General features: G+C 38.8%; 1 protein-coding gene across 10 annotated transcripts in view; it reads left to right on the forward strand.

Moving 5' to 3' along the window:
* CEP170 (centrosomal protein 170) overlaps nucleotides 1–22,454 on the forward strand; it is a 121,303-nt gene extending 98,849 nt beyond the window's left edge. For 7 of the 10 annotated variants that reach the window (XM_048485207.1, XM_048485198.1, XM_048485189.1 and 4 more), the window contains 6 exons: nucleotides 819–996; nucleotides 6,738–6,905; nucleotides 9,610–9,698; nucleotides 17,998–18,091; nucleotides 19,065–19,116; nucleotides 20,001–22,454. In XM_048485207.1, the coding sequence (XP_048341164.1) occupies nucleotides 819–996; nucleotides 6,738–6,905; nucleotides 9,610–9,698; nucleotides 17,998–18,091; nucleotides 19,065–19,116; nucleotides 20,001–20,287 (868 nt within the window). In that variant the 3' untranslated portion in view covers nucleotides 20,288–22,454. Of the gene's footprint in view, nucleotides 1–818; nucleotides 997–6,737; nucleotides 6,906–9,609; nucleotides 9,699–12,970; nucleotides 13,344–17,997; nucleotides 18,092–19,064; nucleotides 19,117–20,000 lie in introns of those variants that run through there. The other 3 variants (XM_048485225.1, XM_048485234.1, XM_048485258.1) reach the window with 3 other exon arrangements.
* Nucleotides 22,455–27,772: the final 5,318 nt, after the last annotated feature.

Here is a 27,772-nt window from a genome sequence, read left to right on the forward strand (position 1 = left end):
AATTTGGAGAAATTCTGAAATACAATCTTAATAGTTTCTTCAAAGTCTGTAATATAAGAATGTATTTAAGCATTATAAGTTAATTGAGGAGCAGGCTATTGGTATGGCGAGGGTTCTTCAAAATGTGTATGTTCAATCAGAATACAGCAAAGCTCATAGCAAATCTGTGTTACACTGATAATTGTGGGTACATTTTTAATACTTGGCTACTATCAACAAAACTGACAGTGGTGTATATACTGTCAAAACGTTAAGGTTCCATTTCCTGGAGTCTCAAGTGCCATCTGCAGAATAATTTGTATAAGTAAAAAATAGGTCTTCAGAAAGTTACTGACAGAATTTTTATTTTCCTTGCGACCATATTTTACAACTTGTTAGTAAACACTAGATTAACATGAAGGAACTGGATGAACACATAGGCTACAGCTTGATACCCTTGATAGAATTAATTTTGTATGGTACAGAAGCTGGATGATTCTTCTGACTAATTATTGAAATTACTGACAAAGGTGGGAAGCGCAATTGTTCCATAGTCAAAACTATACAATTAATCCTATATAACCATGGATTTTACTTATTAAATATGTGGAGACATACTTATACAGATATTGCAGAAGTAGTATAGGATTTTCAAGTTGTGAAGGGCACAGACTGTAACTGATGGAGCAACCTAACCATAACTTCTAGTACCTATGATATGCTCTTAACAATAACGACTGAAAACTGTGGCATGTTTCCACTTGAAAACCACAATTTAGAGCTTTATGTTTCCGCACATTATCTATTTCAACCAACTGCACTGTTTCAATTGCTAATAGGATCAGTCAGGACCTGGCTCTGATCGCACGGGAAATCAATGATGTAGCAGGAGAGATAGATTCGGTGACTTCATCAGGCACTGCTCCCAGTACCACAGTAAGCACTGCTGCCACCACCCCTGGCTCTGCCATAGACACTAGAGAAGAGGTAGGAGATCTTCATGGAGAAATGCATAAGGTTCTTCCTTTTCTTTAATTCTTTTCCTTCATCCTTTTGGCATGATTTAATTTGGCATAATTTTACTCCTGTTTGCATAAATTTCAGCATTCTCTTTCTTTGGTTTTATGTGTATATTGTATATTGGCCAAAACTTTAACTCCAGCAGTCCTTGAACACATTTCTTAGAAATGTCAACACAAGGACAGTTATAGTATGAACAGACTCTGATCAATTTTTTTTGTTAAACATAAGGTGATTTGCTTATTTTTGTCTACAACTCCAGAAGCATATGAGTGGTATCTGCCCTGCCCAGTGAAGAGATGTGTTTATAGACACATATATATATAAAGTATAATGTGAAAAACGGTAGTTAGTGCTCTTAGATTCCCTTTAATGTTACAAATTTTTGCTTTTAAATAGCTTAGAGCAAGCAAATACATTCCTCTCCCTGGTATATTGCCAATATTAATATTGCTGGTTGAGAAACAGGAAGCAAACTGGTTGAGAAACAGGAAGCAAAGAGTGGGTGTAAATGGGAAATTCTCACAATGGAGAGATGTAAGGAGTGGTGTCCCCCAAGGATCTGTTTTGGGACCAGTGCTCTTTAACCTATTCATAAATGACCTGGAAGTAGGGGTGGGTAGCGTGGTGGCCAAGTTTGCAGATGATACCAAATTATGTAGTGTGGTGAGAACCACAAAGGATTGTGAAGAGCTCCAAGCGGACCTTGATAAATTAGGTGAGTGGGCTAAGAAATGGCAAATGCAGTTCAATGTAGCAAAATGTAAAGTGATGCACATAGGGGCAAAAAATCCAAACTTCACATACACGCTACAGGGGTCAGTGCTATCAGTCACAGACCAGGAAAGGGATTTGGGCATCTTATTTGATAGTTCCATGGGAATGTCAACTCAATGCATGGCAGCTGTGAAAAAGGCAAACTCTATGCTGGGGATCATTAGGAAAGGAATTGAGAATAAAACTGCAAAGATTGTCATGCCCTTATATAAAGCAGTGGTGGGACCGCACTTGGAGTACTGTGTCCAGTTCTGGTCGCCACATCTCAAAAAGGATATTGAAGAGATAGAAAAAGTGCAGAGAAGGGCAACGAGGATGATTGAGGGACTGGAGCACCTTCCTTATGAGGAGAGGCTGCAGCGTTTGGGACTCTTTAGTTTGGAGATGAGACGTCTGAGGGGGGATATGATTGAAGTCTATAAAATTATGCATGGGGTAGAAAATGTTGACAGAGATAATTTTTTCTCTCTTTCTCACAATACTAGAACCAGGGGGCATCCATTGAAAATGCTGGGGGGAAGAATTAGGACTAATAAAAGGAAACACTTCTTCACGCAACCTGTGATTGGTGTTTGGAATATGCTGCCACAGGAGGTGGTGATGGCCACTAACCTGGATAGCTTTAAAAGGGGCTTGGACAGATTTATGGAGGAGAAGTCAATTTATGGCTACCAATCTTGATCCTCTTTGATCTGAGATTGCAAATGCCTTAATAGTCCAGGTGCTCGGGAGCAACAGCCGCAGAAGGCCATTGCTTTCACATCCTGCATGTGAGCTCCCAATGGCACCTGGTGGGCCACTGCGAGTAGCAGAAAGCTGGACTAGATGGACTCTGGTCTGATCCAGCTGGCTGGTTCTTATGTTCTTATGTTCTTATGCTTCATTCTGTAGCTCAGTTTTTCCACGAATATGATGTGTTCTGTTTCTGTATGCAAATCTGGATATTGTAGTGCCCATTGAAATTCAGTAACCTGGATAATGAAATAGAGGGCATGTAAATCAAACTTGTAGATGATACCAAATTAGGAGGGGTAGCTAATACCCTGGAGGATAGGGGCAGGATTCAAAATAGTGATCTGGGACCACAAGAAAGTAATCTGGGACCACAAGAAAGTGATCTGGGACCACAAACTGAACACGAGTCAGCAGTGTGATATGGCAATGCAAGAAAGCCAATGCAATTCTGAGATGCATCAAAAAGAGTATAGTGTCTAGATCAAGGGAAGTAATTGTACCACTGTATTGGTCAGACCTCACCTAGAGTACTGTGTTTAGTTCTGGGAACCGCAATTTAAGGAAGATATTGACAAGCTGAAACGTGTCCAGAGGAGGGCAACCAAAATGGTGAAAGGTCAACCAAAATGGTGAAAGGTCTGGAATCCATGCGCTATGAAGAGAGACTTCGGAAGTTGCGGGTGTTTAGTCTAGTGAAGCAAAAGTTAAGGGGGACATGATACCTATGTTTAAATATCTGAAGGGTTGTCATGTCGAAGAGGGAGCAAGTTTGTTTTCTGCTGTCTCAGAGACTTGGACACAGAGTAATGGATTCAAGGTGCAGGAAAACAGAGTCCACCTAAACATTAGGAAGAACTTTCTGACTGTCAGGGTTGTTGGACAGTGGAATTCACTTCCTCAGAGTGTGGTGGAGTCTCCTTCTTTGGAGGTTTTTAAACAGAGACTGGATGATCATATGTCAGGAGTGCTTTGATTGTGTATTCCTGCATGGCATGGGATTGGACCTGATGGCCCTTTTGGTCTCTTCCAACTTTATAATTCCATGAAATACCCAAAGAGTAAATTAAATGACTAAATCAACATCTCTCTCTCTCTCTCTCTCTCTCTCTCTCTCTCTCTCTCTCTCTCTCTCTCTCTCTCTCTCTCTCTCTCTCTGTGTGCGTGTGTGTGTGTGTGTGTGTGTGTGTGTGTGTGTGTGTGTGTGTGTGTTGTAAAACATTTCTGTGGCACTTTTCCACACAAATAGGATCCCCAAGGCAGCAAATATTAAAACATTTAAAATAAAGTATATATAAAACAAGCATTGTTGAAGGCTTTCACAAAAAGAATTTGCCAAAAACATACAAACACATAACAATACATTAAGAGTTGAGGACCAATTGCAGAAATTCATCCTCTGGCAGAAGACAATGACACAGAGAGAGATATCAGTCACTCTGGGAAGTGAGTTCCAAAGTTGTGGTGCCACAGCCATTCTCATTTAACCATAACATTTTATGTCTGTTTCTTAGCTCTTTCTTTTGTTTTCAGGGTTGGCAACTTGTGGAGGGAAGTGTAATTGGGCTGCACAATCCTGAGGCCTGAGATTGTGCTGCAACCAGCTACAGTGTAATGCAGCGCAGCTGGTCCGCCCCCTAAGGAGAGATTTCTGACGCAGCCACAGGGAAAATTGTGGCCTTTTTTTTTTTTTTTTTGCTAGTTTAGACTGCTGCTGGCATGGCAGTGTGGAGAAGTGTTGCAGCAGCAGACCTCTGTGGCTGTGGGGGAGGGAGGTTAGCAGGACTCTGACAGAGAGCATGCCTTCAGTCGGGGCAATAGGAGCAGGGGCAGTGCAGGGCAGCTAAAGCAGCCCAAAGGAGAAGAGGGGCAGGATTAGGAAAATGAGCTTCCAGTTAGTGTTCCACCCCCCACTGCCCTAAAGGGATCATGAGAAGGATGGCTGGTTCCCAGGGGGGTCTGGAGATCCCCTGGAATGACCACCCATCCCCAGACTGCATAGGGAATTGGATGACGGAGCTGTTCAATATGCCCTTCCAGAGCGCACTGTGCTCTGCTAATAATAACTTGCTGGTGATCCCTGGTCCAAAAAGGGTCCAGCTGTCCTCAACAGGGGCCAAGGTTTTTTTCAGTCCTGGCTCTAACCTGGTGGAAAACTCTGTCAAATGAGACCAGGATCCTGTGGGATTTATCTCAGTTCCACAGGGTCTGCAAGACAGAGCTGTTCTGTCAGGGCTACAGTTGAGGACAGCAGCAGGGTTTTTGTTCATCTGTGTTGGCCTCCGTTCCTCCTCCCTCTCCCTTTCCTTTCCCCTGCTATCTAGTGTGTCCAAGGTTGTATGTTGTTATGAGGATAGAGGCGTGTGGCCTTGCTCCACCCTTAGTTATTAAGCGTCTTAGGTTTTTCCAGTTTTATATTTATTGTATATATTAGATGTATCATGTCTGTGCAAATTTTATTCTATTTATTTTATTTTGTAAACTGCTCTGAACCCACCATGGCAGGGAAAGTGGAGCAATATAATATAATCCCAAACTATGGTAAGAACATAAGAAACAGCAGTGTGAAAACAGTGTAAACCCTTTTACACCGTTAAAATAATTTTGCACCAGTTTCACACCACTGTTTGTGGCCCATGCGGAATCCGCCTAAGAGTTGAAAGGCTGTCTTTCAGCAATGGAAAACTTAAGCTGAACAATTTCAGGAGATCTAGCAAAATGGAGGCGTACAGGGGCCAAGCAGCTCCCAGGAAACTCCGCCCCATTTGAGTATGCTAATGAAGGGCCAAAGCAAGAGAAAGTCACAGAGGCATAGGGGGCATTTGCAAATGGAAACGTCCTTACCCAAAAGTAAGTGAGATGGGTTTTCCTGGCTCTGAGGGCACTGTGCCCCAGGATGAAAAGGAGGCAGCTGAAAACTGGCAGAAAGCAATTATCGTTAAAGTGAAAAGCAATTATCGTTAAAGTGACATTTTGTCCATCATGGCCAGCCAGGAGCCTGAGGTACACAGTGGGTAAGGACCTGTTTCCATTTGCAGATGCCCCTATGCAAGCCAGTCTTTGTGATTTTCTCTTGCTTTGTGACTTTCTCTTCACAGTTTTCACACTGCTGTTTTGGGCCCATGTGGAATCTGCCTTAAGGTGACAATCTTTTCTTGCCATCTATTCCTTCCTCTGCTCACACTCACCCCAACTCTCTGCACAGGGAGTCCAGTTTCCAGAATACTAAAACCAAAGTAGTAAAAAATAACCCTGGTGTAGTGGTTAAGAGCAGGTGTACTCTAATCCGGAGGAAACGGGTTTGATTCCCCGCTCTGCCGCTTGAGCTGTGGAGGCTTATCTGGGGAATTCAGATTAGCCTGTGCACTCCAACACACGTCAGTTGAGTGACCTTAGGCTAGACACATTTCTTCTGAGCTCTCTCAGCCCACCTACCTCACAGGGTGTTTGTTGTGAGAGGGGAAAGGAAAGGAGTTTGTAAGCCCCTTTGAGTCTCCTTACAGGAGAGAAAGGGGGGGATATAAATCCAAACTCTTCTTCTTCTTAATATGCTAAATGCAATGCCAATCCTGAAATACGTTTTCTGTCTCATTTTTCTTTGTCTTGATTTATTTCAACTTCTTGTGTGTAAGACTTGGTTGACAACATTGTTGTACCTTTTTTAGCAGGATGTATTTAATAGCAAAAGACACAGACGTATTTACAGTGTAATTTTACTGTGTTCATGTTGGTTTCTTTTTACTGTCTCCTAGCCATGCTTCTAAGCCTCTGCTAGTGTAAATATGCATTTTCTCTGAGTTAGGTAATGTTGGCTTACATCTTCGTTTTATTTTTAACTAGATATTTCTTTCTCTAACATCAAAACTAAAATAATTACTTTTGAAAAGAATACTTTTGTTCTAGCTTCCTAGAAATGCATCAGTAAATATAACTGATGTTAAACATAAGAAAAATCAGTTTAGTAACATTATTGGAATAATTTATGAAGTCTACTATTTGTAGTCATAGGATATAGTAATTTAATCTCCCAAGAATGCTTTTATTACTGGAATATAAATTGTTAGGTGCTTTGGTAAAATTTAATAAAAGTTTGTTTCATAAATACACATGGAAATCACCTACCACAGTTATTTGGATTTCTTCTGTACTTGAAGCTGAGGACATCTATAGTGATGGTCTTTGTAATGTATATCTATAAAACTTTCTCACTATCTTTTTTTATTTTTCAGCTAGTTGACCGTGTATTTGATGAAAGTCTAAACTTCAGGAAGATTCCTCCAGTAGTAAATGCTAAAGCGCCCAATGGGAACAATCGGCCCAACGATTCTAAACCACAGCCTACAGATCTTCCTGAACCCCCAACAATTACTCGCCGACGAACCTGGAGCAGGGATGAAGTATGTATCCTCCAGTCACCAATCTCGGCATCATAAATGTATCTGTATAATTCAATTTAAAAAGTTTAACCATTCCTTTTCAGACAAGCTGCACAATTGCAAGGATGATCTAGCCTGTTGAAATGAGGTCTTCTAGACCCAATTTCATAATGGGAAAAGTTCAGTTTAATGGCCCCATCTTGGGGGGTGGGGTGAATCAACTCCTGGATGCTACGTGGACCACAATATAAATCTGGCTCCATCCTGCAGCTAGGGGTCATTCAAAATGGCAATTGGTAATGGGGTGCCACTTCTGCCAAAAAATCTTCAGAAACCAGTTTTCTTAACCAGGGAGACCAGGTGGTCATCTAGGGCTATCATCTCCCCCCGGTGACAAGTAATCCTGGTGTTTTTATATTTGCAGAAAGCTTCTCCTGCACCCTTCCAAGCTCCTCCAGGGTGGCCTGGCACTTATTCTTGAGGGTTTGGCTGCTTCCCACCTCTTGCTATTTGCCCATCTACCTCCCTGCTTCCTTGGGCTGTTGGTTCAACCTCTACTCTCCGAGGACTTTTGCCTTTCACAATAAGAAAGCCGCTTGTCTCCATCGTACCCACTTCATTTGCCAGCAGCTGTAGTCTCTGCTGGGTTTTCAGGTGGCTTAGCTTGCTAGTATTGGAGAAGTGGCCCCAGCCTTATCCACATTTGAAACCTTTCTGCAGTACATACATGTGAGCACCTGCTGCATACTAGCAGAAATGCTTCCTGATTATTGACTTCTTGACAGCTCCAGTTTTTGATTTCATGCTCCTAATAGGGATTGCTAAATTGTCATCACCATTTGTTCCAGGCAGGTACAGCTGGAGGGGCAGAGATTATTTCAGTCTCTAAAACAGTGCTCGCCTGAGTCCCGTCAGGCTTGTCTTCCCATGTATCAGATGTGTTTGTACCTGAAGGGGAGTTCCCCCCAAACAAAATGTTGTTTTGCACAGGAGAGATTTTCTGGGAGTGGGGGAAGGGGGTAAAATCTTATTTGAATGCATCTGATATGATGGAGCAGCATGGTATGTAAAGTAATGTCTGATTCCCATCATAATTCCCTCTCCCAACCAATGTCAGCATAGGTGCTGATACCATCCTTGCCCTTCTCAGGCATATGGGCTGTTTGGGAGAAAAGTGCTTTCTTCACCCATCTTTTTTGACCTCTTGCCCTGACTGTCATGACTGGATTGCACAGAAGTGTCTCTGAAACATGTTTGAGGCTCACTCATATCTGTCCCACCTTGAACCAGAGGCATCTCTGCCACCTCCTTGGCAAAGACACACCCACCCTGTCCTGCTGCCTGTTGCTCTTTCATAGTGCCAGTGCTGAACAAGGCAGCTGGGTGACACATTTGGGGTAGGAGGGCTATAATAGTTTTATTTATTGTTTTATTTATGAATTCCATTTACCCTGTCCTTTCCCAATATATTAATCTATGAATTTACTAATCTAAATCTTATTTCAAACTATATTAAGTAAATAATATACAATGAGATGTAGAGAATGTAATGTACATTGAAGAGTTCAAAAAAAGATAAGAGAAAACTGCTGCAGGCTTGTACCAGACAGAACATATCCTAGCAGTAAGTGATTGTGGAGCAGTTGTGGCAGTTGCACCCACCGTTTCAGCTGGAAAGAATCAATGTGAAAATGCCTTCTGGTGTCAGGACCTGCTTGCAGAGAGGGAGTTTTCCAGATAGCCTAGGGACCATACCCTATCAGTTTGTCAGCATGGCCACCACATGTTGGTAGGGCTGATGGGAATTGTAGTTCCTGAACATCTGAGAGCCAGAGTTCCCTAAATTCTGGTCCAGACAGACAGGGTAGGGAACCTCTCTCCAGATGTTCAGGAACTACAATTCCCATCATACTCTGTGCTTGTGGCCAATTGGCCATGCTGGTAAAGCTAGAATGGACCAGGCTGGAGGCACCACCCTAATCCCAGGCTGGGCTGTCATTCACAGGCTTTCCCCTTACCCCAGGTCCTCTTGCTTAGCAAACCCACGGCAACACCTATTAGAGGCCACTGAGTTCTCTGCCCTCCCTACCCTTGGTGCTGGAGTGTATTTTTATAAATCGCTCCAGGATGCCCGAGAAATAGGTTTCACTTTCTTCCTCTATCAAGCAGCAACCTATCCTTTTGCTTTCTGTATGAGTCAATGGGGCTATCAAATTCAGAACTATCCAAATATAGCATTATCTGGGGAATTCCAAATCTTTCTGAATCCAAATGCACATCCCTAGTAAAAATACACTTCCTTTGCCATTGGTGTGGAGGACACTTTCATGAAATTCAAGTTTCACTCATCAAGGCATAAAATTGCTTTCCTTGTTGAATGCTACTACATAATGGAACAGTTGGATTTAAAGTGCTTTTTTCCCCATTAAGAAAATAGATTGTTGACTTAGTTGTTTTCATAATTTGAAATAATTTTCTTACATATGTATGTTACATTACATTAATAGTTCTACATGATTCTGTGCTCTTGCTGACGTAAGGAAAAGGTATGTGGGAGCAATTGTATAGAGAGAAAATCTACAGCGCTTGTTTGATATATAGCGTCTTTATGCTATTACATTAACAATGACTTAATTTTTAGAAAGTAGTTAAGAAACTGTAGGGCTGATCAGCAAAGTGGTATTTTATTTCAGTGAATGCTCATCTTCTCTTCAAAATATTTCAGGTTATGGGAGACACCTTGCTGTTGTCTTCAGTATTCCAGTTTTCTCGGAAAATTAGACAATCCATAGATAAAACAGCTGGCAAAATCAGGTAACCTTTGTTCTTCAGTAAAACATATGTTTCAATAATTGTTGTTCAAAAGGTTGAAATTCAGTTATGTTCCATGCAAAGTGACACTTTTGTGGTTTTATGAATTTGCATGATTTCTAGTGTGACATATTGAAATTGTATTCCATTTCATTTCTGTGCACTAACAGTCGAGGGGACACAATGAAACTAATTTAGTTTCTTGTGTCTTCCTTGAGGTGATGTTTATGCAAAAAATACAGTCAGCAAAGAACTGGGTAGTTAAAGATACTTTACTAGCTTTGATCACATCACATTTAGGACCTGTGAACAGACAGATACTAAATATTTTCTCTATTAAGAAAGATAGGGCTGTGTTTAATGTCACAGATATACCACAAATCTAGTTCAGTTTCCACATCTGCCTGAAATTCACATGTGAGTCTTTAATGAGCATAGCTGGATATTCTATGCCTGTAGACCAAATCACACAATCCCTCTTCTATCTGTATGGCCTGAGTCTGGGTACATTGGTCTTAGTCCAGTGAAATGCCCTCATAAATAGGTGTCCATCAATGTTGAAGACAGAGTGATCATTTGAGGTACATTTGCTCCCCACCAGACATAACTGGTAAGTTCACTGGAGCAAGGACACAGTTAGTTTTAGATGTACCATGGACTTTGACAAGAGTACAAAGAGAATTTTCACCAATTTATTATCATGTTTTCTCATGCTAAAAATGGACTAGGAGGCATCTGTGATTAGAAAATAAGGGAATGTGAGAAAACATCAATATTTTCCTGCTTTTCTAACATCTCCACTTTTAATTAGACGTGTCACTTTTTAATACAGCATTAACAATCTTCTCCTATAAATAACATAGCATAAATTGCTGATGCTCTATAGCACAATATTAATATTTCAGTTTCATTCCATTTGTGAATATGAAAAAGAATCTTCTTCCAAAATCTTTCCTTCTGAAGTAATAGAAAACTGCTTCCCTCTTATTTTGACTATACCAGACTCTCAAGGTTTTTAAAGCAGCCTTCCCTAGAGTAACAGAGCAATTTTAGTAATCACCATTTTAGTAATTTATGTTCTCTTCTCTTGTAAAAAGTAGAATTCTGCCTTCACCAACCCACCTCTTCCTTTTAAAATGCCCTATATCATATTGGAAATAAAATGGTAACATATCACTTTGTGAGTTGCTCAAACTACTTCCCATATGTGTCCTTAGTAAACCTCACAACTTTGAAAGGTAGGCAGTATAGTAAGTGCATATTATAGCGGTGAGGCTGAGAGACAATGGGTTACCTTCACAGCTCCTCAGAAGCTATGGCTGAGGAGATGTAAACAGAAGACTTCTTGCTCATAACTCAATCTCTAAACTTTAACCTCTGAAAATAACAAAAACAGGTTTCAGCTTTTTAATGTAAGCACCCAAGTATATTTGATATATACGAGAGCAATTAGAGTTTTGTGATAGAAGCGATACCAGTGGGTTTCTGTCATATTCACAGTTCATAATAGAATAGCTCTTCTCAGCTGTTTCTCTAGAAGAAGAGTTGGTTTTTATACTCTGTTTTTGACTACTGTAAAGAGTCTTAAAGCAGCTTACAGTCACTTTCCCTCCCTTCGCCCAAGTAGGTATCTTCTTAGCTTAGGTAGGTGGGGTGAGAGAGTTCTGAGAGAACTGTGACTAGCCCAAGGTCATCCAGCAGGCTTCATGTGGAGGAGGGGGGAATTAGCCAGTTATCCAGATTAGAATCCACCATCTTTAACCACTGTACCATGCTGTCTCTCTATACAAATATGCATCAGTAGATACCAACCCACATAAGATAAGCAGAAACAGTTGATATACATCATATATAGCAAGTAGTCAGTTCCAGAAAGGTTACTGGGTTCTATTCAACCACATACTTTTTTTTCTTATGAAGGAGTGACCATTTTTCACAAAAACCCTCAGAAACAGCATGGGGGAAAACATTGGGATCTGCAGTTGGAGGATTTGCTGTCCCCTGTTGTAAAAAGAAATAGTGAAGTGCTATTAAGTTTTAACAACTTTGTTGGTAGTTAGAGGCCAGTAACTGAACTCACACAAGGGCTCATTGGCCAGGAATTCAAAAAATCCATTAGAGGCTCTTCCAGACATTCCCCAAGTATAATTAAAATAGCATATGGGAGGAAACCAACAATACTTTTTAAAAATAACTAGCGGGCCTGGCCACGCGTTGCTGTGGCTCAGCCAGGTGAAGTGGAAAAGAAAGAAAAGGGGAAGCGAACAGTTCAAACATGTGTCATTGCACAATGCTTGCAAGGGAGGGGCAAGGGGCCCCTCGCTCCCCTCTCTCCTGTTCCCTTGCATGGCACCCTGCCCCGTCCCTCCCTAATGTTCCCCTTCCTCTGCTAGGGTGGGTGGGCCATGTCCAGGTGGCTGGCCCTGGCCCTTTCACTCCCTTCCCTTGCAGGCGAATTACCTAGCTGAAAACACGCTGGGAGGCATGAGCTACATTGTGTTCAAATTTCAGAGTGTTTGGTCCAGCAAAACCCCGGACCCTCCCTCACCTCCCCCTTTCTCCGCTAGGGTGGGTGGGCCATGTTCAGATGGCGGGGCCCATCCTTTTAACTCCAGATGGCAGTGGTTTTCAAGGAAGGCATGGTTATTTCCCTTGTATCAGAGGGTGTTGCTTTGACGGCCAGCAGATGGTGCTGTTGCGGAACAGAACTGTGGTTCCAACAGTCACAGGTGTGGCATGTACACAATAGCTGGCACAGTTGTGACATGAACACAACAGGAGGTGTGGAAACAATATGGAAACCTGGCCGCACGCAAATGCGACGTTGTGTGAAAATTTCAAAGCAATCGGTCCAGTAGTTTGGGAGATTATCTGTCAGCAGAAAAACGCACTGATAGATTTTTATATAGAGAGAAGATACAATAGATCCAAATATGTTATTCATATCTTTTTTCATCTGTCACTGAATGACTAGTTGTAAGATATTTAAAATATAATGACTGTTATTAGTTATATGTATCCCATTTTTTTTGTATAAAGGCACACATAATTTGTTCAAAGATGAATGTAGAAGTAAATCAAATTATATGACTAACAGTACTGTTCCAAAACCATTCGTACAGTTTGTCAGTTTTATAAAGTCAATATCCTTCTATTTTGTAACATCCCACTTGAAAAATTTAATTTTTACAGGTTCACAAAGGGTTGAGTTAAAATTGCTTGCCTTGTGAATGGCCTCAAAAATATCAAATACTTGCATGGCTTTGTCCTTTTAGGGAAAAGGCAACACCTGATACAAAAATCAAAACTGATGAGTATTCATCTGAGCTGTAATCACTTCCTGTAAAATTGGGATCCAGATATAACAACATTAATAAAGCAAGAGGAGCATTTTTGGAAATCTAAAGAAGTACTCTGGAGTAATGTAATCTTCAGCACACAGGCTTCAACAGAATAAATGCAGAAAGAATTACAACTGAACACCAGTTCATTTGGGGAATGTATTTTAATCCAATAAAAATTGAAATGTGCTAAATGTTCTATATTTTCTGTTAGTCTTTTACAGCAAAAACAAAAGCCTTAAAATGGAAAGATTTGTTCTTTCATGTTCAGTGAATAAATCTATGAATTGTGAACAGTAGGTTAAGAGGTCATGGCATATAAGAGCTATAGAATGTGATATGTCTACCTGTTCTTTTAAGCATTCGATGAATAAATCTATGAATTGTGAACAGTAGGTTAAGAGGTCATGGCATATAAGAGCTATAGAATGTGATATGTCTACGAGAAACTCAAAAATACTTATGGTAGTAGCTGAGAAATGTCAGTTTGGCCAATACTGAGAATACAATGCTTTACATAACTGTAGCTTTAAGCAATGGATTCCTTTAGTGGCTGTTTCTAGTCATCCATAGATTCCAGGCTTGGCTTTGTCAGTACAAGTCAAGTGAAGGCCCTTTCCAGGTCTAATTTAGCCTTTGATGGAAGATGCATTGGGGCTAGGCCTGGCTAGGGTTACCAGTTCCTGGTTGGGAAATTCCTGGAGATTTCATGGTGGAATATGAGGAGAGCAGGGTTTGGGGAGGGAAAAGGCATCTGCTGGATATAATGCCATAGAGTCCACCCTGCAAAGCCACCATTTTCTCTAGGGGGACAGATCTCTGTTGTCTGGGAGATTTCCAAGTCTCAATTAGTCCTAGCTGCTCTCTACTGTTCAACAGTAGCCACCCTATGAAAACCCAGTGTGGCATAGGGGCTGGAGCTAAGAAACAAAAAAGGAATAAATTATATGATTAACACCTATAATCATTAAAAACTACATGAAAAACAATAATATAAATCATGCAAATGGTTACATATAGTACTAGCACAAGGACCTACATGTTTCGACCAAAATAGGTCCTATAAACATCACTGAAAAATATTTTATTCCAGCATGATGGTTGTATACAAATTGAACATATATTAAAGCTCCCAGTAAAGGTCTTAAATAGTGTTATATACTCTGAGGAGCCCACAAACCTTATTTGGAATAAAGGAAAGCTCACAATATAGGTCTTAAATAGGATTGTATGCAATAAAGAGCCCGCTATCAGTGAGGGTGGCATCAAAAGGCCGTCAATGTGTCTTGGGTTGATGTAGAAATCAAAGTTGTGTTTTCTTGTGTAAAACAAAATAGCAGAATGTAGTGGCTAGAGCTTCAGAGTAGGGTCTGGGTGACCCAGGTACAAACATCCATCTTTCTATGATATTGGACCAGTCACACACTTTCAGCCCACCCTGCTTTATAAGGTTGTTGAGTGGATGATAAGGAAGAGAACATGATAATTGAAGCTGTTTTGACCACACTGTAGAAAAAAGTGTGGTGTAAATGAAGTAAATAAATCATAAAGCAGAATGTAGGAGGTAGATAAAAGGTAGGTTGGTGAATGGCTGAGAAGGAGAGATTGAAAGAGGAGACAGCATGAGAGTTGGCAGGGAAATAGTGAGGGGAGGGGGATAAAGTGAGGTGCTGACATCACATATCTATGCCACAAATTTCCTATATAGAGGTTGCTGGGAGGGAGAGGAAAAGTTTAAGATAAAGGGCAGGTAAAGAAAGGTTGGTTGTTGGGTGGGAAAGAAATAAGTTTCCAACTCCATGTTAGGAAATTCTTGGATATTTAGGGGTGGAGCCTGGGGAGAGGAGGGTTTGAGGAGAGGAGGGATAAGTAGCCATTTCCTCCAGGGGAACCTGGGGGACCCATGTCTTCAGCTCCCTGCCATATTTTAGCCAAGGGGGGGGGGTTAATTGCTGGGACACAGATTTTCCAGCGTGCATTTGGTTGCAACAAATGCCAGACTCAAAGCGCCTGCCTGGACTTGCATCCATTTCCTCAGAGGTGTCAGTGGCACTTCTGCAAAGCTTACCAAAGCTAACTGAGGGATTCAAGGGTTCAAGTGCAAAACTGCTTCCAGCGGGGAAGGGCGTGGTGCCCAACCTTGCCTGCACCCTCCTTCCCACCCCACCGCCTGCTTCCTTACCTTAGCATGCAGGGTACAGGCCAGCAGGAGCAGCACCAGGGATGCTCAAGCAGCCCGGTGAAAGCTAGAGAAGGCGAGATGTGGCCATGAATTAGCTCTAATGCTCCAATTTGGCGATGCAGCAAGGAGAGGCAACAACATCGCTGTGTATGATAGCTTCTGCAACCCAGGCACAAACCACAGTCCCTGGAGGGAAGGGAGGAGGGACATTTGCCCCCACGCAGTGGCTTAAATGGCCTCCACCTGGGGACATTTGACCTTATATGTCTCTCTGGGCAGTACGCCACTGAGATTAAGTTTTATCTGTGGACTTTTTGCACAGCAAAACAGTCTGACCAGATATATTCAGGAATCCTGAGTCATATATATAGGAGCATCAGAAAACTTTGGGAAGAACTATGCTTACCATTTTGTTAAAGTAAGTGAGATTGTTGGGCTCTACGTGGCAATGTAGTATCATATTGCAAAAGTTCTTAAATTAATATTATTTCAAGGATTTTTGACCTTTTGGTGAAGAATGAGCAAAACCGTCATTTTATAAGGATGTAAATATATGAGCTGTAGTTTAAAATGTAACTTAAAAATGTGCGTTAATTGTGTTTATAAGTTTTGAAAATGTTTAAATAAAAATTATGTAGCAAAAAAAAAGAATGAGCAAAACTGCTCCCTTGGAACAAAAGTGTAATTGCAGTTTAAATGCTGTGATTCTGTGGCCAAAAACACAGATAAAAAACTCGTCGCTTGTATGTGACAGTTGCAGGGGGGTTAAATGCAAAGAACAGCGATCAGAATTCGATTCATAGCGCAGATCTTTCCTGCCTGACTTTTTTCACTGTACTCCTCTGTGTTCAATAAAGGTTCCCTCTGCAGTGGTGGGATCCAAAAATTTTAATAACAGGCTCCAATGGTGGTGGGATTCAAACAGTGGCGCTGCCACACACACGCACCTCCAGTCCCTATTGGGCAGGGAGGGTTGCTTTAATATAACCTTCTTGGCACCTCAAGAAAAAAATTAGTAACCACTTCTAGAGAAGTGGTGAGAACTGGTTGGATCCCACCTCTGTCCCTCTGTATAAGCGCAAGGGTGGTTTAGGCATCTTCATTGGAGCACCACCCCCTCCCCTTTTGCCAGAATAAAAGAGTTGGATCCAATTCAGAATTATTTCACAATGTTTTATGTGTGTATGTGTATGTGTGTGTGTGTATATATATATATATCACAATGTGTATATATGTATATATAGTGCACTTCAAAATACCCCCCCTAGTTTGTGAGTGAACCACTGAATATATGTTTTAATCCTATCTGTTTTGTTTAGTCTTGACAATGCACACTGATGACTCTTCATATAATATCTAATCATGCTAATCTGTCCATAAAGTTCCATGTAAGTCCCTCTTACACTCAAATCAGGATTCTTTTCTTTCTTTCTTTTTTTGCTAAGTCAGTATTTCCATCCTACAATTTTACTCTTGTAGTATGATAGAGTACAACAACAAGATGGAAAGAGTGAAAAATTGTTTGGCATGAGGATACCATACAGGCCATACACACACTAACAAAATGAGTGACCCAGGAGGTTTCCCAGTAGCAAATCTCATTTCCAAGTTCCTCACTCCCTCTTTTCCTCTTTGTTTCCCTCTACAGTGCCTGTAGCTTCTCCCCACCCACCTTTTTCTGTTGTCCTTTTCCTCCTCCCTTGCCAGCTTTCACTTCCCTTCCTCTATAATCATTTCAGTTTTTTTAATCTTATTTATTTATTCATTCATTCATTCATTCGGTGGGTGTTTGGGCTACCCCTCCTCATGCTATGTCGGGCTACCCCTCCTCATGCTAAGACTGAGACTTGGAATCCTCTGCAATATTGGTTGCAGACTTGCCCTAACTCAAAACCAAGAAATGACATCCAAGAGAGATTTCTAAAAAGACTTGCATTGTGAGAGATCTTAGTTGCATCATTTTTCTTAAAAGAAGCTGATAATACTTCTATAATTTTAATATTTTTAAATGTTCAATTTTATTTTATGTTCTACATTTCCTTTTTATACAAATCTGGGGCTTCCCAAAAATACCCGCTCTCTGTACATGGCTCTATTGTACAGGGTTTTTTATCCACACATTGAGGCCATTATTCAGAAATAGATGTAATGTCTCAAATACCTCAAAATACCAACCCCATGTTCAGCAATTTTATTTTAGTGCTATAAGTAACTAGAAATGTGATCTGCAACAGGGCTACTACACTGCATTGAAAAATGTTGGGTTAGGTAACATGGCAGTTGTATTAAATGGTAACTCTGCAGTGCAACATATTATTTGCTTTATTTAAGGTCCCAGGCTCAATTGTGGCATTGCCAATTTAAAGGATTTTGGTTAGCAGAGTTATGAAAGTCCATAGCATGAAACTGCTGGCTAGTCACAGCAGAAATTCTGGCCTAAGTGGACTTCATCAAAGCCTGTGGTATTTATCAAAGCCAGAAAATTCTGTTTCACCCTTGCTTAGTAATATGGCATGCCTATCTTCTGCCTTCTTTTTATTCGAAAATGTGTAATTTGAATATGGCTTCTTAATTTTTAAGCTATTATTATTGGGTAGAAATTATTGTTTTTATATATTTTGCTGTGCCTTCTGATAGGAGCAAGAGCAGCATGTGAATGAGGTAGTCTTTGAGCTGGAATCAGGTAGAATTTCCTGGACAAGTAAACAGTTTCTACTTTCACTAAACACATGTGAACACTGTCTAGTTCATATCATTCTTCTGTACTTCTTGGCTATAGAATACTGTTTAAGGACAAAGACCTGAACTGGGAAGACATTGAAAAGAAACTGCGAGCTGAAAGTGAGGTTCCAATTGTGAAAACGTCAAGCATGGTATGAAAACATTGTTTCAGGCTCATGTTCACAGGCAGCTTTATAAAGGGAAGGCCATTAAATCTATGTGAAAGCTTCCAAATAACATAATTTTGTTTTTTAAAAGGGAAATAAATCCCTCAAGTTAAACCTTTTTAATCTCACTTTTAATTAACTATATTACAAAGAATTTTTTAAAACAAAATCCCATGTCATAAGTGTATATGTATGTATTGTGTGTGTGTATATATATATGTATATATTTTATATATAATACACACACATATACATATATATACTCTCTCTCTCTCTCTCTCTCTCTCTCTCTCTCTCATATGACGTGGAATTTTTTAAAAAAAATTATTTGTATATATATAATTATTATATATACCAATTATATATATAAGGTATGGTAGCTAAACCAGTAAGTGCTGGCATAGATTTTGAAAAGGACCCCACTATGTTATATATGTGTACTAAAATTCTAGTAAGCATTTTAATTCATAATAGTTCTTCCAGAATTTAAAATGTAACTTAATCTTGGCAAGGAAGATTGAATCAGTCAGTTTTTCTCCTCTGAAGCAAACTTTATGTAATTACTGTACTATAATACAATAAACTGTATATGTGGTCATTCAGCTAGAGGCCCAGAAAGCTGAGTGTTGACTTCTGGGTCAGCTGGAATTTCCAGAGTCAGTGCTCACCTGGGAGCCTTGTATCTTTAGTACAAACTTGATGTGTGCTGACGGAGGAAAGAATCTGTTCAGTCTGCATTGGAGGTAAAACCAGAGATGTTCCAGAAGTGATCTGTTAAATAATGGTACTTTTTATTCCTTCAATTTCTAATTTGTGTAGCTTCTCATTTGCTTGTTAAATATACTCCGGTTTATCTTCCTCAGCAACGTGGATCATCAACCATTATTGTAGTGCAAGTAATGACAAAATATGGATATTTTTCTTAATGAAGCTAATGCTTATAATATGTTCTCTGCAGGAAATATCATCGATATTACAAGAACTGAAGAGAGTGGAAAAACAACTACAAGGTATTTACTAATTTTTGAATGACTGGGAAAAGTCAAAAATTATAGTAGAAAAAAAAAGGAGCAAAAAAAAAAAAATGAAAGAGGAAATTCGGAAGTAGGTAGTTCCACTTCTTCACCTAGTTCACTTGTTTCAGCCTTGAAAAGTAGCTAAAGGAAGGAATGCGAACAATAGGAAAGATTTTCATCCAGTTTTCTTGTCAGTGCCAGCTCTTTTAGAGGTAGTAGTCAAATGAACAGACACTTCTCCTAGTGACTGGTAAGAATGCATTTTCCCCAGAGATATAGATGTTTTCATTCCACTTTTCTGCAACAATTGCAGTGGAGTCACCAATTCTTTCATGACTTGGTATCAATACAATACTTAATTCAAATAAGTGGCACCATGGAGCCCCTTTGGATGGATACGGATAAAAATCCAAAGGATGGATGGATGGATGGATGGATGGATGGATGGATGGATGGAGGAATGGATGGATGGATGGATGGATGGATGGATGGATGATGAGGGAGGATGGATGGATGGATGGATGGATGGATGGATGGATGGATGGATGGATGGATGGATGGATGGATGGATGGATGGATGGATGGATGGATGGCGGACAGAGACAGACAGGCAGACAGATTGATAGATTCTCAGCTACTTGGGAAAGGTTTGCGTTGGATTCTCAATAGATTGCATGAGAGCTGCTGAGCTTTTTTCCCTGAAGAGCTGGGAATATTTACAGAGGTAGTATGAACTTGGTATGGATCCCCTTGGCAAATTGAGGGGATCCTCTTCTTTAATTGAGGATTGGAAGAATTTTAACACAAGGATGAGTTTTCTCGATTCACAAATTCTGATCATGATTTTTAGCAAACCTCTCTCTTCTTTGTTTATTTAGTGATCAATTCAATGATTGACCCTGATGGAACATTAGATGCTCTGAGCAATTTGGGATTTGCTAACCCAGTTCAAGCCACTCAACCTAAGCAGAAGCCAAGCCCTGTTTCTCAAAGTGTTCATCCTCAGACACAACAAAACTGCCAACCAGAAGCAAGGGCTGTTCGACCAGCCATTGTGACTGCTTCAAGTGAACTTGGCAGTGTTGAATCTGAGCACGATTTCAGCATACATTTTAACAGATTCAACCCTGATGGAGAGGAAGAAGACCCAGCTTTGCGTGAATGACATAAATGTTGTCAGTACCTTTTAGTATTGAATGTGTAGCATTCTTTTTGAGTCATAGAGTTGTTCATTCAAGAGTTTAAAAGCTTGGTAAAAATTGCCATTGCTTTGTTATACCAACTATTTAACTGTGATGTATTGGATGTCACACATCTCTTGAGGTAAACATGGGAACCAACAGAGGAAAAGCAGTTTGTGATGATTTTGTGGGCTATGTAACCATTTATTTTTGCATTTGTCCTCCATATAGTTTACTTAGCTTAAACAGACTGTTAAAGGGACATAGGCAGGTGCAGCTCTAGCATTATTAAACTCCTAAATCTCCTGTGTCAAGTTGGTATGTAACTGGGTATAAAAATTATTAGTCACTTAAGTTTGATTCTAAGCAAGAGGATCTAAAATAAGGGGTATGCCACAGCACATTATGCTATAAAGAAGGATTGACAAAGCATTCATTCCTGTGTACTGAATTTCAAAATGTTGTAATTTTTATGTAATTTCATTGCTACATAAATTATCTTGATGTTTACAAAACTCAGATATTATGTTTGCACTAAGAATTTGCTGGGACTGGCAAGTGAACATAACAGCATCATTAGGAGCTAATAATTTTCATGTATATAGAAAATTGATTGTAATTGTCCTTAAAAAACAAAAACAGTGGGGTGTGAGTCCACTTTCCAAAAGGATCCATTTGACCCTTGCTGATCCTGTTCAATATGTCTTGTTGATGAAAGTAAAATTTCTTATCAGTTCTGTTTAGAACTATAAAAGCAGTTGCAATGTATAACTAAGTCTATTGTTTGAAGTCCTTGTATTACCAGGGTCAAATGCAAAATACATAACAAGCACTCCTTGATATGATCATGAATTGTAAAAAAAAAATTTTAAAGGACTTGTCAATAGAATAGTGATCATCTAGTCAATAAACTCACTCCAGGCATCCAAAGCGTTGGCATTTTCCTGTAGACTTTGTACCAAGTTTTTGACTGTACATCAAGAATTCCAGAAGAAGCCTGCTAACACAGGGCTTTTACTCATACTTCTTAACAGCAGAGTTATATAATGTCTCATTATGAGCCTATTTACCTTTAAAGTTGTCCCAGTAACTTAAAATTTGGAAATTATAAAAGTAAACAACCTTACATTTCCAGAACACTGAAGATCTTCTGTTAACGGAACTAATGACTGGAATTTTCCTATGTTTTTCCATCAGTCTATATACTAAGGTTACATAAACAATTTTGAAGCTTTTGTGAAATAGTCTTTAATCTTTCAGCAATAATCTTGTGTCATTTGTTTAAAAATACTTTTTCCTGTACGTTTTTAAACTACACAGTTTTGAAGTCATTGCAAAGTTTGACCAATTAAATATACAAAAACCATTTTTGTAGAGATGTGTAAATTTAAAATCCAATAAATCTGTTGTGTACTGCGTTAAGGGGGGGGGGGTTAAATTAAAACAACCACTTGTTATCTGTATCCCACTCACTCTCCATTAACAATAATAGTCAGGAAAACGTTTGTTTACGGATGCTGTTAAAGTTTCAGCTGATAAAAGCTGAACTACACAGAGTGACATGACTTTGGCCATCATGATTTCTTCCTCATTATTTTCAATGCTTGGAAAAAGAACTGCAAACATATAACTGTGGAAAAATAGGAAATGGTTATGGAAAAATTAAATAGTTTAAGCTCTTAACACGATTTTTTGCATTCTTTCAGACTCTACACCTTTTGTGTTCTGTAATGTTTGCATTTACAATGTTCTTTGTATGGACTCATACTCCTTATTTATTTTTGTTACATTTATTATGTACGTTATTGTTATATGCATTTACAATTCCATTTTTAAATAAAGTGTTTCTGGAACTTTGTAAAATAATCTGATTCATGTGTGCTTTAACTGTGCAAGCTATTAATTGTTCTTTCTGTCTGAATCATTCAGTAATTATAAAGGAATATGTTCTTAAATATACTGTACAATTGTGTTCGAGAATTTTTGCAATTTTTTAACTCTATGAAGAATAATAAACCACTTTATATGGAAATTTGTGGGTAAAAATAAGGGGTAAATATAGTAATACAAGCTTGAATTTTACTTTATTTCTTTTAAAATTATGCTGTACAGTTGAAACAAATAGAAAAATAAAGCAGTATGTTATGTGAAGTTTCATGGTTCCAAGTTCCCTCTAAACCCAGATTCTGCATCCTTCATACTACTCATCCTTATTTTTGATTGTCTTACTGTGTATTCCTTACCACTTTCATCTTCATCCCCTTCCTCTTTTCTGGTTTATTCATTTCTTGTTTTTTAAGCATATTTTCCCCTTCCCCTCACTTCTCCCTACAGCTGTCACACCATCCATCTGATTGACAAATTAATAAATTCTTTGATACCTTTGCTACTGTCCATTCCCATTCTCTTAATTCTATACAGTCTGGGTTTTACCCATTCCATTGAATAGAATAACCTCATTTTTAGATCTGAGGCTGGTTCTCTGTCATGCTGGAATTTTAACTTAATTTTTCCTCTCCAAAGCATCCTTCTTTCCCATGCTTTTCTTTCACTAGTGGAGGCTCCTCCTAACTCCCCTGCATCTGAAATGTCACATCGGAGTTAATCAGAACTGAATTTTTGTTACCACCTAAATTTATTAGAACTTATACAGAACCAAGATGTTGGCATACATACGAAGATTAGTGGTAGCAAATTCACACATGGAAGTGGTCCCTTCTCCATGACAAACTAAACTGCTACACCTTGTACGTTATGTAACGAAACTTTTACAAACAAACAACCAATCATCCATCCATCCATCCAGGTATATAACTTCAGGGTTTGGTCCTCATAAGCCCCCCTGTTGTAGTGTAGCCTGAATGCTTGAATATATTTTTCCAAATTCTAAGGTATAGGACCATAAAGTCTGCTCGGAAGATAATTTTTCTGTGTTCTCCCCATTTAAACATCTGAATACTGTCGTCTTGTCCTTTAGCATTACTGTGTTAATCACTGTAGAGTGTGTGTGTTTTGATTTAAAATATTTCTTTGCCTTTCTTCCCAAATAAGGTTCTCAAGGGGATGAACAAGAAAACATTAAAACAACATGTAAAATATATAAAACAATTTAGTAAAAAACAAACACAAACATACAATGTCAGAAACAGAAAGAAGGGCGGACAACAATTATTGGGGGTATGTCAAATGAAACCAAAAACATGTCTTCACAAAGTATAACATTAGCATTATTACTGCTGATGCTCTTAAAACACTGGTGCACACAGTTCTTCTGCTTTTATGTTGTATTGTTTTGCTAAATTTATTATATGCCTCCAGAAACTGAAAATTCCTTGTTGATAGTGCCTAAGGTTAAAAATAGATAGCCTCCTAAAATTCCAGAACGCTGTTTAAACTTTAGTAAGAGAGGGTTCCTCTTATGGCTTAGTTTAACAATGTGTGTTTGGCTTTCTTAAATTCTGTCTGAATTGAGCTTCATTTAGACTGCAAAACAGTGTTTCAGTCCCTTAATGTTCTGCTATGTTTTTATTTTCACATGTCTATTAAATACAGCATTCATTTTGTAAGCATTACTACATTTGTGGGCAAGCGCTGCAAAACCTTCCATTCTGAAGCTGGTTCAGAATTCCCAGAGCCCAATATGCCATTCCATCTGTGCCTTAGATTTTTTTTGTGCAGAATTTCTAGGTACTATTCAGAGACTAACTTCATGTCTATAGTTCTTGGAGTAAGTAGGCTAGAACTAAGGACATTTCAGCTTTCTCTGTGATGTTAAATGCAATGGTAATCTTTCTGCCAATGAGTGAAAGAACTACCAGCTTTTGCAGCTATAATTTTTATTTTTTTATTTTAAAAAATCAATACTAGAAAAAGAGAAAAGCAATAAGATCAGTAGATAACAAGACAGATCTTGTCTTGAATTTAATTCTGGGCACTAAGAGAGCCAGCAAAGTTATGCAAGCAATATATTAAACAGCTTTTATATTTTTAAAAAAGAGTGAATTCTAATAAACAGTATAAAAAAATTGATGTGTGATCACTATTATATTTTTTCACTTTTCTACAAGGGTACTATGTATGATCAAAAGAGCCATCTGCTTTTTTTTTAGATTCCCAGCATTTTCTTTTATACTTTTTATTCATCTTTTTGATGACTTTTAGAGTGAGGCACCTGTGATAAAACATCTTACTCAAGTTTTCTCTTAAGGTTTGTCAGGCCGTAAATTTTATACTTTTCATCCATAAATATTCCCATAGTTGAAAAGACATTTGTTCCTCACAATTTTTTGTATCCAATTGACTATGTGTATTTCCATTTCAAATTGCAACAAAAGTTTGTATATTCACCTTAATAAATGTTCTTTTTCCTGCAGGATCTTTCCAAATGTTATCAGTCTTCTTGTTCTAATTTATGATAGGTTGCAGTTTATAATAGAATCATAGAGTTGGAAGAAACCACAAGGGCCATTGAGTCCCACCCCCTGCCATGCAGGAATACACAATCAAAGCACTCCAGATAGATGGCCACCCAGCCTCAGTTTAAAAACCTCCAAAGAAGGAGACTCCACCACCCTCCCACACAGCGTATTGCACTGCCAAACAGCCCTTGCTGTCAGGAGGTTCTTCCTAATCTGTTTTGGGTGAAATCTGTTTTGCCACCTGAGGCAGGGAGAATGAGCTCGAGGGTGTGGAAAGAAAACACAGACAACCACCTTGTGGGGTGGGAACAGAAATTTGGCCACAGCCTGTAATATATGTTGGGTAATGCCAATGGCTGAAAGAAGCAGAGGAGCAGCATAGGGGACAGATCCGGCACTGGTCAGCACGTCTGCTGTCCCCCAGTAATTGTTGGATTTTACAGCCTTGCTTGCATGCAGCAGCACAGAATTCTGGGAGATCTCTCATTGAGACATCTCTAAAGGTGACAGCAAAACAGTTGCCGATCCCCTGGCTGTTGCCAAGGAGGAAAGATGTTTATGTATTCCTGTTTAATGTTTTAATGTGTAGACTATACTTGAAATTGTACGCTTAAACGATGAACAGTGAACAATGTATCGATGTATATAAGTGATACTTTGTTTATGTATATAGTCTATTTCTCTCAGTTTAAGTAAAGCTCTCTCAGTTTAAGTAAAGTTTAAGTAAAGCTCTCAGTTTAAGTAAGAAGCTGAGCCCTTGAGGATAGCTGTATACCAAATGTACATAATTATACTAATAATAATAATAATAATAATAATAATAATAATAATACAATAATAATATGTAATGGGAATAGTTTAATAATTTCAGAGATAAAAAGACTGGTCTTCATCGAGATAACTGTTCCTATCATAAAGTGGCGCACAAAGCTATATTCTGCTTGTTACTCTGCGAACAGGATCATATACAAATGTACCTGTTGACCTTCAGGTTATGGGCCCAGCTAGCCCCCAAGTATAACCCACCTGTGCCAGATGTGCCAGTGTTGTGCAGTGTAGCCCAGTCTGACCAGACTTGCAAACTAGCCAGTGCAGGTCAGATATTGAATAATTAGAAATCATTAGAAACTGATCTTAACTGAGGAAAACAAAGCTGAAATAAGACTGAATTTTAAAAAGCTATCATAATGTTTCTTGTAGAGGACAAAACAAAGGGAAATATGCAACAAATACTAACTACAAATATTATCAACAATGGAGAAAAAGAGTAATTGTTTTTATAAAAGCAGAACAGAAGTACAACTGTATTGAAAGTCCCAAGCCTGAACAAAATGTAGAAGAAATTAGAAAATGTGAATTGCAGGATGCAGTCGCTATTAAAATAATCTATGCAGTTAATTAATGTAAATGAATGTGAAATTGCAAAACAAATGTTTCAAAAACTAAAAAATACATTTTCTCAAAATAGTTACAGAACACAGAATAGATTTATTAAGCAACTAGTGAAAATAAGTTTAGAAGACAGAGAAAATTGTGAAAAATTTATCAATAATCTTATGACAATATTTGGTAAACTTAAGTTACCAGGACTAGTGTTTACTGAACAACAGAAAATTGGCTTTCTAATGGGAACTCTTGGTGAAAGATTTGATGCATTTGTCTCAGTCTTAGGCTCATTCCGCACATGCAGAATAATGCACTTTCAAACTGCTTTCAGTGCTGTTTTGAGCTGTCTTGAATTAGGTAGCAAAATCCATTCTAATTTGCAAACAGTTGTGAAAGTGGTTTGAAAATGCATTATTTTGCATGTGCAGAAGGGGTCCTTGAGGGAAAAGAGAACTTAAATATTGATGAAGCAATTTCAAAACTCAGACAAGAGTGTGAGATGATTGAGATACTCAGGATCTGGAGGAATTGGATAAAAAAAGAGTGTCTAAATTATACTTGCAACTCAGTACAGAGTAAGGAAAAATAGATTTAGAAGTCAAGCACCAAAATGCTTCCAACTGCGAAAAATATGGTCATATTGCAAGAGACTGTACATTAAAGAATGTATCCATCAATAATAGATATAACAAAAATGTAACCAGAAAGACAGAAATAATTATTCAAAATGAAGTCAGAGCAAACATTTTCAGAGAGCATTCACTAGATGCCACACAATATGATAAGGAATTACAATTAGAAATAATAGTTTGAATTCAGGAAAATGGGTAATTAACAGTGGATGCACAAGTCACAGCCGTAATTCAGAAAAATTATTTAAAACTATTGACAAAAAATGTTAATGGAATGCTCCAGATAGCAAATGGTGAAAGTATGGAAATACAAGGATCTGGGAGTGGATATCTAAAGTTTAATTTACCACCAAAGATTGTTGAGCACAGTGTTAGTAATGCATTATATCTACCAGGATTAGATTGTAATATGTTAAGTGTGTCAGTTCTAGATAAAAGAGGGTTTGCTGTGCAGTTTGAAAAAGGTAGATGCACAGTGTCTAAGAACAATGTACTTTATGCACATTTGAAAATAATGCTTTGTATGAACTAAGTATTTCAGAACATATACAAACAAAACTCAATTGTGCACAGAGAAAAATAATTTGGAACTATGGCATAGAAGACTCGGTCATAGGGATACAAGAGCAATATGTGAACTACAAAGTAAGAGCCTTGCTACAGGAATCGAATAAAATCCACGTGACCAGGATAAAACAACAAAATGCATAGACTGTATTACAATGAAAGGAGTCTGACCTTTTAAGCCAAGAACAGAAAAAAGAAGCACTAGAGTATTGGACATTGGACATAGTGATATTTGTGGACCTTTGTACCCCGGATCTGTGTACCCCAGAATGTGGAAGAAGTACAGCAAAAGAAGGGGATGTAGATGAAGATACAGTAGATGGTGAAGCAAAGGAGGTATAGAGAACAAATCAAATTCCTGACCAACCCAATACCATGATTATCCTACATAGCAAAAGTATCACCCAACAAGAAAGCAATTGGAGGGGGGAACCCCGAGGCACCCTGGCTGGCTGGGCTTCCTCAA

Source organism: Sphaerodactylus townsendi, linkage group LG01 (genome assembly GCF_021028975.2).
Source record: "Sphaerodactylus townsendi isolate TG3544 linkage group LG01, MPM_Stown_v2.3, whole genome shotgun sequence".
NCBI lineage: Eukaryota > Metazoa > Chordata > Lepidosauria > Squamata > Sphaerodactylidae > Sphaerodactylus > Sphaerodactylus townsendi.